Source organism: Molothrus ater, chromosome 13, assembly GCF_012460135.2.
Source record: "Molothrus ater isolate BHLD 08-10-18 breed brown headed cowbird chromosome 13, BPBGC_Mater_1.1, whole genome shotgun sequence".
Taxonomy (NCBI): domain Eukaryota; kingdom Metazoa; phylum Chordata; class Aves; order Passeriformes; family Icteridae; genus Molothrus; species Molothrus ater.
Window position 1 is genome coordinate 7,348,299 of NC_050490.2, and position 16,382 is coordinate 7,364,680.

Below are 16,382 nucleotides of genomic sequence, written 5' to 3' on the forward strand. Positions count from 1 at the left end.
TCTGGTTGTTAAATAATAGATATTTGTTCTGCTGAAGTATGACAAATTTTAGGGCCTTTCTGCCAGTAGGTGCAGGTTACATTGCCATTGGCACAGCCTTTTTCACTTTGATTAGAGTATAGTTGTCTAGAAATACTCAAAATGTGGACAGAAATATTAAGAGCAGTCCATGCTCTCTAAAACATTATCTTGCCTAAAGCTTGCAGAGTGCCCCTGGCCTTCAGCTCCCCTTATCCAAACTCGAGGACAGAAATAACCTGTAATTCTGCTTTCATTATGGAAATTTGAAATAGTTCAAGTTTGCATGACATTTGCACTGTGTACGTTACAGAAGTAGCAGCTCTTCTGATTGTTCTTAGTATATTCTTCTTCTATGTTATTTAAAGTTTGGCCTGACTAGGTAAACAATCCAGAAAAAGCACATAGTTTTTTTGCTTGGAGTTTTCCTATGGTAATCCCCTTTGACAACTTTGAAATTAAGCTTGGCTAATGTTTGTGACCTGACAGTAGATCAGCAGTCAGAGAAAACCAGGAGAGAACCAACCCACCGAGGTCAGGAACCCTGAAAGATATTCTTTGATTTTGGGGATTCATATTCAGATCTCTAGGTTCTCTGTTTCAAGCAGAAACATGAATAAACTCTGTTTCCTATAGCACAGATTAGGTCCTTAACCTCATTTTATGCTGAATAAATCTTTGTCTCTTTATGCTGCAGAAACTTGCAGTGGCAAGTTAGTGTCTCCCAGAATGGAAACAGATATCAAAACCTGCTATTTTCATTTTAAAAAACCCTACCCCATATAATTTTGGTCATCCTGGTTTATTTCACAGGTGTTTATTTTGCTCAATCAAAATGCCTGTTAAAATTATAAAGAAAGTTGCATCTGTTTCAGTGAAAATCTTGTTCTAGGTCTATGTTAGGCAGCAAAAGGACAGATTCATTTGGAGCAGATCTGTGTGATTTAATTTGTTTGCTACTTATTTTGTGCATTTCTGTAGTTACCTATCTGTATTTGGTAACTGTCAGAACAGAAATAGCAGAGATGTCTGTTCTTTTATGTGTTACTCAAAGTCTTTGCTTAGCTGTGACTTGAGGTTTTTAATTCTTTGTCCTTAGTTTTTCTGTCTCAGAATATAAGATCGTGGAGGTATTTTGAGTGCTTGATAGATTTTTGGCTAAATTGAAGCCAAGTTGTAAAAATTAGTATGAACACTGCCTGCTCCCCATCTTCTTTGAATCTTCCTTTGTTTTATAAGGTTCCAGTGGCAGGGAGTAAAGGTAATGTGTGAAGAGCAGAGTACCAGAGGCAATGCTTTGTGCTGCCTTTACACCTCAGTCCTGCAAGCACTTTAGCATGCTTGTGCATTTTTCTAATGCAACTTCAAGAAATATGATTTATAAATAGCCTTTGGAGAATTAGACCATCTTCATCTGATGTGATAGAACCAGTCAATCAAGGTCAGGATACTTCAAGCAGGATTTTTACTTAGATCCTTTTAAGTAGCAGAAAAGGATTCCCCAGACATTGCCCAGGCTCTGTGGTTTTAAGAACAACAGTAGCATGAGCTTTAACAGGCTGCACAAAGGGCAGTTTGTCCAAGGTAGTGCCAGCATCACATTCTTCCTTTTGATGCCACTCAAATGGCATCATTCCTTTTCTCTTCCACTCTAATGACCTATTTTTTCCACACTGTTGACCTATTTGGGGATTGGGGTGGGAATTTGTAGAATATTTTGTGTTCGTGTTTCTTTTTATTTATTTCCATATGCATCCAGCCTAGCACAAAGAGTAAAACAGAATGAATGAATCTTTTTCTGCTTGGTCAGTTAGTAGAGCAGCTGAAGTGCTTCTCCAATTTCCCAAATTCTGTGATTCTGACTGGTTAAAAAGTTGTAAATTCTTGATGCTTTGAACAATGGCAGTAACAGCAACTGCAGTTATTCTGGATTCACCAGACCTTTAGCATTGAGAACTGGTGGATGTCAGCTGAGATTGAAGAAGAGACTGTACTTACCAAGACTGTAACCAAGTTGTGAGGGTTTCAGAAATATGTAGAGAAAACAGCCTAAACAAAACACCGTTTTACAAATTTTAACTGAACAAAATGTAGTCTTTCCCAAATCTACTTGCACTGAATGTCACACTCCATCTCCTTGCTGCCACTTCTTCAGTTTTAAGATGATTTTCTCTAAATAGATTCAGTCTCATCTAATAAGCTTAGGTTTATCTAATTATCAGCCAGGTAGGATTACCTCTGTGAACTGCCTGTGACTTCTTTTAACTCTCCCATTCTGAGGAGGTCCTGCCTTCCAGGGCTTCCTTGCTACTGTTGCTGGAAGCTGAAGGAGCTGTGCAGAAAGTGCTGCCTAGGGCCAGGCCTGGAGAGGAGTGGGGTTTGAGTGCAGGCAGTGAGATAACATCACTCCAGCTGCCTCTGCCAAGGATGGGAGGCAGCTGTAATCCTCAGGCACCTCAGATGTAGGGATGCAGTTTTGTTCCTGGGAGAGTGGCCACCTCACTCACATCTTTGGAAAAGGTTCTGCTAACACAGTCCCAGTTACATTTTTCCTTTTGTTGCTGGGGTTTTTTGTTTTGTTTTTCTTTAATTAGGGGGGTTGGCAGGTAGGACCTGTGTAGCAGAGTGGCTCAGGGCCCTTCCACACAGCCCTTCCTCCTACCATGACACAGAAATGACTTCAGCTGCACTGGGCACTGAGACTACTGCAGTGTATTTTGATGAAAGGTTTAATATTTCTTCTAAGTCCTTGCCTCCTGTGTTGCACTTGGGCATAGATTTGGAAGGGAGAACTTGTCTTTCATTTCAGTGTCAGACTCATGGGGAGAGGAGGGGGGGATTTATTTTGCCTGGGATACTTTTGTCTCATGGATTAGTGCTTACCATGCAAGGTAATCCCACCCAGACAGTGCCCTTTGGTGTGCTGCTTGGGCTTTTGCCATTTAAAACAAAAGAGCTAAGTTCCTTGGACAAGAGGATGTCTAATAATGAAGTACACTTTTTCCTGTTAAATTTCTGTCTTCTGAAAAATGATTAATTTTCTGTAAATTCTTTCTTTGGAGAATGTTGACTTTGCAATAATGAGCTTGCTAAAGGAAAACCCACCGATTTAAATGCTGTGATTCATACAGGAAAAGCACAATAGAGAATTTGACAAAATGCACCTATTATTAAGAAATACCTCTCTGGATACTTGGTGGTCTGAGCACCAACCACTGCTGTGTAAGCTGCTGTAGAGCCTCACAGAAATTGGTGTCAGCAAATTTCAGGAGTTTGTCAGAGGAAAAAAAACCCAACCAAATGTTGTGGTTTGCTGCAGCCTATAAAAGCAGCACATGCAGTGTCTGTTACCTGTGTGCTGCTGGAAGGGTTTCTCTTGGCTCTGGGCAGGTCTGTGGCATCGCTGGTGGCCCCGGTGTGTGCAGCCATCCTGGGGTGGGGTTTGCTGGCTGGGATTATTGGGACCCTGTGCTTTCCCTGCACACCCTGTCCCACCAGTCCTTGTGCAGGGGCTGGGTCAGGGAGGAGGAAGTGGAACCTCCTCTTTCATGTGCTGCTCTCAGTTTTGTGCCAGCAAGGTTGGTCTGGACATGGCTGGGTCTGGCAGGGAGCCCCAGTTTGAAGAGAAGTTTAGGATTCTGGTTTCCCCACTCCCCATTCTGCTCACTGCTGAAGTGAGCCAGGTCTCACTGCATGTTGGTCCCTTTGCTTTTCTTTCCCTTCTGGAAGATGTTACATTGGCAGTAAGACACCAGTAAAGATAAGGAGAATTAGCAGTAATCCAGAAGCTGTATTCGGACTTCAAAAAGGATCCTGTGAGTCTCCAACTCTGAACTGATGATGCACCAGCTCAGGCAGTGCTTCTGTAGCATCTTCCCAAAGGAAACCTCCTGTGCTTCCTGCTGCATGGCTTTCCTTGCATTGCTTCTGAGCAGGCCCTGGGCAGCTTATCACAGCTGATTTTCCTTCTATTGCTAAGTCCATGCACTGGTTTCAGATGACCCAAAGCTGATCTCTGTGTAGCAATCACTGGCTGCATACACCAGGTAAAACTCCCCCTCGTCTGATCCTCAGCTGGTATTTCTGGAGGAGGAGTCTGGCATAACTGAGATGGATGTTCACTGAAGGGCTTGTGTGCAGTAACAGTTTCAATAAGTGATTTCCAAAGGAAACAAAAAAGTGCATATGTACATAGGTTTTTAAATGGCTTCATGAAAGTCTATGAGTGGATAGATATTCTTACTGAATAGAGTGGATTGCAGGGTCACATCTGGCATTCTGTGCTGTCACAGCATAGCTGGTTGTGATTCTGCTTTCTCAGAAGTGCTTCTTGCATGCTCTGACAGGACCAAGTGTTCATGTTACATGTCTGGTTACAGAAGCAATCCATTGTTAACATTTTTCCAGATTCTGCTTCTATTGCATGTGAATTTTGTAATTGTAACAAGTGCTTTCTGGTGGGTGAGGATGTGCAAATAAAATAGGAAATCACATTTCTAGTCATGTTGTGCTCACAGTCATGTTCTTTCACATAAATAAATATATTCTTGCTTGAAATTATATTATTTAGGAATATACTGTCAGATAACAGTTTTTAGCTGTCAAGCTCAACTATTCTTACTTGCTTTTTCCTCTCCTACCTCTCTCCCCCTTTTTTTTTCCTAAACCAAAACACCTTATTTAGCAAGAAGTTGAGAAGTTTACAGACCTAGAGAAACTCTACCTCTACCTTCAGCTGCCTTCGGGTCCCAACAATGGAGACAAAAGGTATGTGTGTGTGTGTAAAGGTGAGCAGCGAGTACTGAAAACTTGCTTTACTTCCTGTGGCACTTAACTGCTGAGGAATCATTTGCATCATGTTGGTAGCAGAAGCAACCTTTATTAAACATTAAGTACTCTTTTTTCCCTGAAGATCAGATGTTGCGTTTTTTTTAAACTTTAGAATATTTTATTGCATGAAAAGCTTGTGATTATAAATATCCTGAAATGAAAGAGTCATCAGAGAAAGTGTTTCACAGTCTGTGTAATTGTTCCTATACTGTTTATGTATGAAGTCATAAAATAGCAACACCAATGTGATGGTGGGTGAAAGAAAAAACTGATGGTATTTCTGGTAACACTCGTTTGACTAAAGGAAGTTCTAGAAAACCAGCCTGCAGATCAGTGTTGCAAAATAAACCTCTTCCCAGCAGGATGGTTATAGCAGGCAGATCCTATAGGAAGCACACTGAGTATCTCCTGGGAAAACTGGGTGTTCCCAAAGGACAGCTGGCAAACTCAGTGGGCAAAAGCTTAGAGGTGGCCAGTAAGGAATAATAAATTTAAGAATAACTGTGTACTCGCAGCTGTGTATCAGTCAAGAACTGGAGTGTGGAGTCTGTTAAATTGTGGATGAAAGAGGGAGAAACTGCTGCTCAGGGCTCAAGGAATAGGTGAATCCATGAGGTGCAGGCACTCTGTGTGTGGTGTCTCTCCACCTGTATAAGCAGACAATTATGAAGTCCTCCCTAGAGCCATGTGCTGATGAGCCCTGCTGGTTGTCTCTGCAGTGATCAGCTGTCCATGTCGTCCAGCCGTGCCCAGCAGATGCACGCCTTCTCCTGGATACGCAACACCCTGGAGGAGCACCCCGAGACGTCCCTGCCCAAGCAGGAGGTGTATGATGAGTACAAGTGAGTGCCCTGTGTGCTGCTCTAGCTACTGCAGTGCTCTGTGACTCTGCAGGTACCCCACTGCTGTGTGGGACATGTGATGGACCATGCTGCTGTACATGAGAAACTCTGCAGGTACCCCACTGGTGTGTCTGGGACACCTGATGGACCATGCTGCTGTACCTGAGAGTGCAGTAGCTGCTCTGTGGCAAACTCTATTCATTACTACTGCCCCTGGAAATAAGACTGTGATGTTTAAATTGTGCATTACATGTACAGTTGCTGAAGGAAAGGTACAAGTATTTCTTAACAAGTGAGTATCAGTGTCAGGTGAATGAATGAATATTGGGCTTGTTTTGTGCAGTGGCACAGGTAAAAAGCATCAGTTACTATCTTACAATATGTGTTGGTCTGCTTGTTCACATACCTATATGACTGCCTTAACAAGGGTGAGGGGTTGAATTGTTCCCCATAGATGCAGCTGTTTTGCACATATGATCTTGCCCATCGCACCTTTCTTTCCAGAATAATGCATAAATATTGGACCTTCCTGCAGCAAACCTGATTTCTACAGAGGCACAATATATCTGAATATGTATGAAACCAGTAACCAAGGCCACTGTGAGTCTGTGTTGTCAAGTCTCAAAGCCACCGTGTAATGAGAAAACGATTAGAAGCAAGGGAGAGGGAGCTGTGTGATGAAAGTTGGATTTGAATTCATTTACAGAACATACCCCATGGGGGAGGGGGAAAGAAATAATCATCCTCAGCCCAGTTGCCTGAAGATGAATAACAGATTTATGATCTAGTATGAATATTTCCATAATCTGAACGATTACTGTAATTTGCAGGGAGCCGAATCCCTTCACCTCCTAAGTGCCTACAGGATTCACCCCATAGTAATTGTTATTGCAGGGCTGCCTTCTGCAAATACCTCTTTTAATGAACTCTCTGTGCTGAAGTGTTTTACCGTGATGGAGCTGAAGCACGGTGGCAGTGGGGCTGGTAAACAAGCACACACCTATTTGTGAGCTCTGCAGGGCCGGGGCGGTGCCGCAGCCGGGCAGTGCAGCCAATGGCACAGGCACAGCACAGCGGCCAATCCCCGCGCAGCAGCGCCCGCGCACACACAGCAACAGCGGCAGCTGCTGTGCACCACAGAGATGATGGGAGCCTTATTCTTAAATATATTTCTTATTTAATAATTTATGGCCTGCTTCAGCAACAAATCTGCTTGGCTTCCATGCTGTGCCAAGCTGCAGATGCCCGGAAATATCATCATCTACAGATTGTGGAGTGTGAAATTTGGATGGCTTTGTATGTAGCTGCATCAAGTATTTGTGTATTGTATTTTTTTTCCCTAACAAAATAAGGGTGGTAAGCAAATATTCAGGAAAATATCAAATGTTTGGAATCTGTTCTCCTTTGAAAGCTTCTGTTCTGTTTTTAAAACATTCAGTTGCTTTGAATATTTTCATGAGCTATTCTTACACACAAAAGAGAAGTAGTCTTGGAGTGGGACGTGGGGAACAGGCATATAAATATGTGAGTTAGTTTTGATGTGTCCTTTTTCTTTACCTAAGGGTGCTAAGACCTCACAAAACTCAGTTCTCTTATATTAACCAGTTACCATTTCTCTCTTCTGTGTGCAGAGATGGATCTTGCATGAGCTCACATAAGCAAGCTTATGCACTCTGCATGTGTAAATCAAAAATGCCAGGCTTCAGAAGACTGCTGCATCATACAAATACCAGCATCTTTGTTCCTGCCATAAATTTTGGTCAAAATAAATCTTGCAAAACTACCAGCCTTCTGCATCACCTTCCATTTTTTTTTCTATGAAGAGGGAATGACAGGAACTTGCACTGCACAAGAGTTCACCATTGGCACGTGCTGATAGTGTTTTCAGCTCCTCCACATTTCAGTAGCCCCTTCTCACTGTGCTTATTCAATACAGTGACTCTTCTTTCTGTTTTGTTACTCTTCAATTTAAGTGTGAATTCATGTTTCTAACTGGATAAAAGTGAGTGGATTCATCTTTCTTTTGAAAGGAGTAAAATAAATTAAAAATACATCACAATATAAGGCAGTAGCACTTGGGAAGGCTAGAGCTTGCAGCTGAATTTTAGAAAGGAGGTAGATGGGAGCTGGTTCACCTCTTGTTGGTGCTGTGATCCTCCTTGTACTGACAGAATACATTGAGTTGTAAGAGGCTGGGTTTCTGTCAGGTGCTCAAAGTTCTTCTGCCACCTTCCTTTGTGGGAAAACAGGCTGGAAAGAATGGGAGCTCAAGGGGAGGTGCCCAGCATGTTATCCAGCCTGCAGTCAATGGATGCTGCTTCCCATTAGATCCTTTCAGTGTTTTCATGTAAGTCAATTTTACTTGGGTATCTTGTCCCTATTAGAAAACATCCTCCTGCACACAGCCATGTGTAGATTTAGCTGAGTTTAGAGAATTAAGATTTCAAATCTAAATGCAGTCCTGCAGTACTTATGCAGGCAAAATCCTTACTTGCCCACAAAATGATTTGTTGAGCCTTCAGTAAACACTTGAGTCTTCTTATCTTACTTCTACTGCCGTGATGCGAGGGATGAAAGTCATTCATATTTAAGTTTGGTGTCCTGAAGATTCACTTGATACACTTAATATGGATTAGGAGGTCTTTGAGTCATCCTGTATCTCTTTCCTTTAGTCTGTAAATCATTAATCCTTGCTTTACTGGCTGCTAGGCCACTGGGTGCCACCTGATGCATAGATTATATGCACTATGTGTTAAGAATATTAACCAACAAGTTAGAAGAATATTCAGAAGCTAACACAGAAGAGGGCAGTAGGTATAGGTATACCATGTCTGTTGAACACATCAAGGACACAAGGTACATACTAATCTTGTTGGGTAGTGCTTAGCCAGGGTTTTTATATAAAATTCCCTGATAGGAATAGGATGGGACCTATTGTGTTGCAAAGTCTAGTCCCATGTCATAAGCAACTACCTATAGAATTCCTTTGAAAGCCAGTCAAACTCCTCTTAAAGCAGTTGTTTCTCACTTCTGCTGCTGCTCCTGGGAGACGGACCTGCAATTCCTGATTATAAGGACTCGTTTATGTGCCAGCATTATTTGTCAGCCTAATGAGAGCCTACATCTTTCTGAGGTTCTTGACTCTAACCTGTTTTTGGATACCAGTTGTGTTGGAGGTTGGATAAACCAAGAACTCTATTTTGTTTCATTCTATATGTTCTTTATCATTTGCTATTCATGCTGTTTTTTCTGCCCAGGAAGCTGTGTAAGCTGGGCTTCATAGCCTCTCTTCATCAGCTTTTTGGTTAATTTTTTTGGGTGTGTTAATTCAGTGTATTTTATGTCTGGAGTACATTCAATTTGAAGATTTTACCCAAAAGAAAAGCCTATTCTGCTTATCATGATGGGGAGCTCTGTTCAAAGGAACAAAGCAACCACGTGTCCGTTGTCATTCCCGTCTCTGCCCAGACCTTCCCTCCCCCCCTCTGTTTCCCACCCACCCTTCAAAGAGCAAAACAGCTCCTGGGCTCAGCCATGTGCCAAGAGTGCAAGGAGCAGAGAGAAGAGCTTCAGGGGAGAGACTCCTGCTATGTCCTGTCAAGTCAATGAGAGACCACAGATGGACATGGAGGGTGCTCCGCCAAGCCAGGAGGGGGAAGGGCCGTGGAGGATGATCTGTCTGAAGGCTGAAATTCCCTGATAATACTGATAGCTCAGAATTTACAGGCTTGCAGGAGATTCCACTGAGGATATGAGGGGACCATTTAGACTCTATGTTCTTGCTGCTAGCAAGTGATTGTCTTACAGCAAATGTGCTAGACTTGAGGAATGGATAATTTTATTCCCTTTTAATTTATTTCATTTCTCTTAAGGGGGAAATAATTTTAATTTTGAAGTTAATAGTAGGTCCCTAATCCTGGTGTTTTGCTAGCTTGTTTTTTTGGGTTTTTTTACTTAATTTTGCTGACATTGTTGAGTTCCAATCAAAGATACTACTGTCTATAGAGAAATTTGGAGAGTCCTTCTTTGAATGGTGTTTGAGATTTGAAGTTGTAATCAGCATCAGTAAGCAACAAAGACCCTCCATTCAGGAATTTTCAGACTGAAGTTTGAATCCATGGAGGCCTGGCAAGATGCAAGGGACAAAAAGCACACAGAGATCTATTTATTAAACATGGAGCAATGTCTGATTCCTATGAGGGTACTGTTGAGGCAGCAAAGAATTCCTTTGTAATAACTTCAAAGGGACATACAGAAACCAGCTTCTGTGAGTGACATATGTTGAAATGAAATGTGTTGGTATATAAATTGGATATAAAGCTTCCTGATATTCCACAGAAACTAGACTGATGCCTGACTGTGTACCAGTTGTAGGCATTGTCTCCTGGTTTGGATGTGGTGGGGAGGCTCTGCGGGGAGTGTCAGCACCTAGGAGTGTAAATGTTGCTATTTGTCTTCATGAAAATCATTAAATCTGTGGTGCTTTCCAAGTGGAGGATACCAACATACAGCCAGGGTGAAAGCAGCAGATACTTGCTCTGTAGTAACCAATATTTTTACTGAGAAAGTAAAGGTAGTGGGAGTATCTCAAGTAATACACAGAGCTTTCTACAAAGCTACAACTTGAAGAGAAGACATTTTGACTGGCTTCCTTGGATGCAGACACTGTTACTAGGTGATGCTGGTGGTGAAGCATCTGTTTCCTTCTGCTGCTTTTGCTTTGCATCTGCCTGACTTTCTGGGCTTGGTTTGTGCGTGTACCTGATTAGAGGCAACTGTGGGGTGTGAAGTCATTGTTTCTCTGCACTCTTGCTGGTAACCACACTGATCAGGTACACCTTTCCAGAGGCAGGTTGGGTTTGTGTATTGCTGGTAGGACTTCTCACAGGAAAGGAGGGCGTTGCTATCTCGTGTTGACGCTGTGGCTGGTGGCAGTCTCACTGAGAAGGTTTTATACTGGTGCATTTTAGGCCACAGCACATCTGTGCAACAGTGCAGGGAGTTGCTGTCTTTGTGCAGCCTTATGCACTTCCAGAGCAGGTCCTGGTTTCCTCCTTTGCTTTATGTTTCTGGTTTTCCAGAACATTCACCTTTTGCAGCAAAATCAATAATTCTTGTCCTCTGCCTCAAGAACGTATTTTTTTTTAAATGCCTCATATGCCAAAACAGAATTCCTTTTGCTGTTTTTGAGAACTGAAGGTAACAGTGGCCATTTTACTAGAACAAGCAAAGATGGCAAAAAAATTGCATTTTGTTTCTTTATTGCCCTTATATATTGCCCTATATCTTCTCAGGTTGTATACTGAGCTGCATGATGCTCCTCATTTGCAGCAGTTGGAATCTCTGTTAATTTAGGACTGTTAAATAGGGTTGTCTATAATCAAGCAGCTCTCAGAGTTCAATAGAGCCACAGTTGTAGGAGGACTGGGTCCTCAATATGTCCTTATGTTACACCTATAAAGCTGGTTCCCTGGTAAGGCATCTTTTAAGTTTAGTTCTGTTGAGGTCTGTTAAATAGAAGTGTGTATGCAAAATCTTTCTCTGGACACTGACACATCTCTTACCTACTGCTTTTCAAATATTCCTGCAGGCCTTAGCACACTCAAGCTGTGCTTCTGGCTGGAACAGGGTCTCTGCTTTATGATGTCCTGAAATATGTGAATTGAAACATATGCTTCAAACTGAGACGTGGAGTAAATCTCAGCTGTGCTCTAGATAGTGCCACTGCTTGTTATGTCTCCACATGACTTGTCTTTGAACTCAGTAGAGAACAAGGCAAAAACTATGATATTAATAGCTCTGTTTATACATTTTTAATGCATTCAGTTCGTTGTGGATGGCTTCATTAATGTTAAATGTGGTTCTAAATATGGACGGGGATAAGTGTTTTCTTTTGAAAACCTTTGGAGTCTGGCATGTAGGCTGGCCTCTTGCATTAACTATGATTCCATTCACGCTTTCTTTCTCTTTGTTGCAGGAGCTATTGTGACAATCTTGGCTACCACCCATTAAGTGCTGCTGACTTTGGAAAGATCATGAAAAATGTCTTTCCAAATATGAAGGCCCGTCGTCTAGGCACAAGAGGCAAATCAAAATATCCTTTGCTAGAACGCTTCTCTAACTTGTTCTGCTCTTGCCTGGAGAACATCTGTCGTTGTGGCTTAACTACCAGCTAAATGTAGAAGTAATGTTGAATAAAAAATGCCGACACTTTTCCAACGTTCTTTAAAAATTATTAGTTGCAGTAGTGTTAGGTTGCAAGATATAACTTTGGAAACAAGTATTTAAATTTAGGTTCTGACACTTAGTTGTCACAGCAGCAAGGCATCAAAAAAGTTTTATAATTTAGTGCAAAGAGAGATATTGGAATAAAGGAACCAAAACTGTTAGTGATTTTCAAGCCAGTTTTTTCATCAGTCAGAATTGTTTCTTTTCTGAGCTGAGAATTGTACCTTCCCATGAGAGCCCTTAGAAGCCATGGTGAAGTAATGCCCTACCTGCTGCATTCCCCAGGGCTGGCTCTCGCTGCATCCTGACGTGCTGGGTGGGCAAAGCCCCTGCAGTAAGCGGGGGAGGGAGAGCATGAAAAGGCTAAAAGGCATTGAGGTGCTGCTAGGCCCTAATTAAAACCCACTCAGAAGAAGTAACAGTCATGATACGGATGTGCTGTGATAATGGCCTTTGCCAGGTCTCACTTGAAACGTGCACTTAGACAATTAAATGCTAGCAGGCAGCCCAGAATTTTTCCATTGAAAAAACCTTCCATGCTGCAGCAAATGGAGTTTTGTGTCAGTTAAACTGTTTCATAAAATACAGTGTTGGATTATCTGGCAGTGAAATCTGAAACTTAGTGCTCATGTTTGGATAGAGCTAGAGAAGTGTTAAGGAAGAGCTCATACAATGTAATTGTAGCTTGACCCAGGGGATCTCTTTAAGTTCTATTTCCAATGTTTCTAATTCAGAATGATTAAAATGTGACCTTGTCTCACACCTACCGTAATTCCCAGGCTCCTTAGGTTTCTTTTACTGTAATTATGCTCCATTCAGGTTAATGCAAGCAATTGCAAACTACATGGCCTAGGAAGAATCCAGACATGTTTACAGAATGTGAAAAACTAGTGATCCTGGAAAGGATTTGTGTATCATGGAGAAAAGGCACTGTGTGTGAACTCCCAGACTGATGCTGTGGAGAGGAAAAAAAAGGCTGATTTGATTTTTAGCCCTATAAACAAGGGAGTACAGATAATAAAGGGAGCATATTTTTGTGTACCGATTTGATGAGATCAGTGTAAGAAAAAGTCTGGGTCTTTATGTTTTCACAGAAAAATTATCATGGATGAGGAGAGAGTGCCTCAAAAACAGTGTGAAATCTTAGGAAGAAATGCATTCATTGGGCACTTTATTTTGTCCTGGGAAACTTCAGTTTGAGGAAGTCCTTTAGGAGAAGGAAACAAAGTAGAACCTAAGTTTGAGAATGCATTTTTTAATAGTGATTAACTTCTTTCTTTTTTTATCAATCCTCCCATCTTGTTTTAGAAAGAGAGTTTAGTCAAAATTTATGTTAATGATTTGAATGTTGAGTAGCTAATTGAAGCTGCCTGGAATGGTTCATTGCTTGTTCTAAGTCATCAGATGAAATTAATCATACCCAGCATCTCTGCATGGATTGAGAAACCCAATGACCTGGCCAAGAATGCAGCCATTGATGGACTTTGATTCTGACTGGCTGTGAGATCATGCTAATGACAGGAATTCTTAGTTCTGTGTTGAGTTTGCTTTTGAAGCTTATGAGGGTTATCAGAGGAATTACTGCTCTTCTCCCCTATCCTCCAGCTAACAAGCAGACAATGTAGACCTTAATTGTTGTTCACATATTGCTACAGTGGACTGAGGAAGAAGGCTTTTGTGCATATGCCAACACTGCCCAACCTTGACTTTCATAAAACTGGAGATGGGGTATGCTATATATTTGCTTATTTATATATATTTCTGCAAGTTAGCATTTATTATGCTGTTTTTCTGTCAGAACTTTTCAAAACAAAGTGAAGATCTATGCAGCTTTTAAGATTTTTCTTTATGATTCTTATATTCTGAATCATTGTTTAATGTTTTTTTCTGTGAAGTTCATGATGAATTGCAATACTCTTAAACTAATTTAGGAGATGAGGTAGACATCTACAGTGTTCCTATCTACCATATACATATTTTAAACTCTGATTCTGTTTTGCTTTTACTGTATGTTTTTTAAAGTCAGTGCTAGGGAAGAGATACCCCCAGTGAAAGAAGCAGTTCCTGGTTAATAGTGACTGCTGAGTTGGCAAGACTCTGGATACTGGGGAAATGAATTGTCGGTGTACCAAATATTAGGATTCTGTCTGTGATTTTCTTCCAGAAATGTCAATTCCATATAATGCCTTTGGGAACAAGCCACAGATTATCATTAAGACATTTAATTTTGAAAGATACTGATGTTCTGATCTCATTCTCATAATTTCATGTAAAACTATGAACACACTACTCCAACTTCTGGCGTGATTCAGATAATAATTTGCTTTCTAGTTTTGTTTTCATGCCTTAATGACCCTTGTTAATGTAAGTAACCTTTCCTCCTCTGTTTGTTTGGTTTAGTTGGATGGAGCAGAGCCGTCGGGGCAGCTGCAAAGTGCTGATGAGGAAGTGGTGTCTGCAGCCTGCCGCCTTGTTTGTGAATGGGCCCAGAAAGTGCTGAGCCAGCCCTTTGATACAGTCTTGGAATTGGCTCGTTTCCTTGTCAAAAGTCACTATATTGGTACTAAGTCAATGGCAGCTTTAACAGTAATGGCAGGGGCACCAGCAGGTAATGAGATAATGCTGAATGGTGAAATGGGGGATCTTCCTGCAGAGAGTAGTAACAGCTTGGTTTGAGAAAGCACTTCTCTTCAGGGCAAACTTTAACAGTGACTCTGAGCAGTCAGCATTCATTTATGTGATTTTAGACACATTGCTGAAAATTACTGTTCTTGCTAGTAGTTTGGGTAAAGATCTGAAAATCAGCACTGGTCTCAGGTTTAGGTGGTGATCCTCCCATTTCTCTGGTGAGGATCCTGGTCTTTTAAAGCACTTCAGGGTGTGTGAGTAATTGTGCTGAACTTACATACTTGGCTGGAACAGGAGTTTGGTGCTATTACAGTGCTGGTTTGTAGATAGACTGCTGGTGTAGCTGTGTTTCTGTCTGCTAATTTGCCCTAGTTTGGAAACAATTTTCTGTCAAGAGCAGATTTTTTGATGTGGTTTGTTTCCTTCTGCATGCTCGAAATCAGTCACTTAATCACTTAGTGTGTTTTGGTGACTGTGGATAAAGTAAATTACAAAAATAAAGGATGAGAAGGGAAATGCAGGTGCACAGCATGCCTCCAGACTTGCCTCTGAGAAGTTCTGACTAGGCCTATCAAGCTAAATAGGCTTGTCTTCAGATCAAGGCCAACCTCTCGAGACAGAATGGAAAGCGGTGTTCAGGTGATCCCCTTCGGGATCATGTTGTTTTTCCTTCCAGCCCTCTTTCCTTTATTCCAGCTTGGACCTGACAGGTGGCATGGTGGGTTTTGCTGCTTGTGTGCTGCATTGTGACCTAACACCTTGGCTGCATTGGTCCTGCTTGCCATGCTGCTAGAAGGGACACTCAGTGCATGGACAGCTCTTCAACTCATGGAGCTTCCCCTCCTCACTTCCTTCAAGGAAGATGGTTTCCTTCAAGGAAAAGGGCAGTTACTTCCAGTGCATGCCTCTATGGCTTGGATGGTCATTTTAGAAGAGGCTCTTCCTAGCATGACAAAAATAATTCCATTCCTCTTGCAGGGAACTACAGTGTCTCTGTGCATTAACTGAGAAAAAAACAACTTTTACCCTCAAAGAAAAGTTTGAGGGTTTTTTCCTTGTCAATTTTACTTGCCCATGTAGAATTGTGTGCCAGTAATTGCAATATATTTGGGCATTTCGCTGCTCTGTGAAGAAGAAATTGTGGAAGTGCAGACATGTTGTGACATTCAACCTCTCGTGGTACATGTGGAATGCTGCTGAGACAGTGGGCTTCCAGATCACAGTTCCTGAGCATGTGCTGGCCATCAAAACCAAATACTTGGGTTTACTATTGTAAAATTAATATTAGTAAAACTAGTAATGTAGTAAAATGGTGTTGATTAATTTATAATTAGGAGTAATTTTAAAACTCTGTAACCTCAAAGTGTAAATGAAACAGTGTTAAAGCATTTCTAAAGGGGTAGTTCAGCAAGGTTATTTGGTCTCTAAAGAGCACACTAATCCTCTTGACTGTTAATAAACAGAAGATCATAAATGTGATGTGATTTTGTAAGGGAAATTAGTGCTAGCTGCACAGAGGACACTAAGTCTGTTTTCTCCATGAAAGTGACACTTGCCTGCTTTGTAAGCAGCAAAGTAATGTCTCCATAAAAAATGCATTGTTTTTTGAACTTTTTCTTCTTTTTTTCCCTGAACACTTGTTCTTTTGCCGTTTTCCCCCATTATCCCTGATCACACAGAGGTTTGGATCCGTTCTGATATTAGATGCACTGTATTTAATGCCTTGGCCATTATATAATGTCATATACTCGAAGCTGCTCCTCTGTGGCACAGACCCACAGCTTTCTGGAAGCATTTTTCATTTAAAGCTGCCTTAGAGCAGGTAACAAAACGACG

General features: G+C 41.5%; 1 protein-coding gene across 1 annotated transcript in view; it reads left to right on the forward strand.

Annotated features, from left to right (window-relative positions):
• RFX7 (regulatory factor X7) overlaps positions 1 to 16,382 on the forward strand; it is a 49,443-nt gene that overhangs the window by 24,203 nt on the left and 8,858 nt on the right. The window contains exons 3-7 of the mRNA XM_036389575.1: positions 4,703 to 4,785; positions 5,568 to 5,690; positions 11,668 to 11,784; positions 13,562 to 13,646; positions 14,319 to 14,526. Of these exons, the coding sequence (XP_036245468.1) occupies positions 4,703 to 4,785; positions 5,568 to 5,690; positions 11,668 to 11,784; positions 13,562 to 13,646; positions 14,319 to 14,526 (616 nt within the window). The remainder of the gene's footprint in view (positions 1 to 4,702; positions 4,786 to 5,567; positions 5,691 to 11,667; positions 11,785 to 13,561; positions 13,647 to 14,318; positions 14,527 to 16,382) is intronic.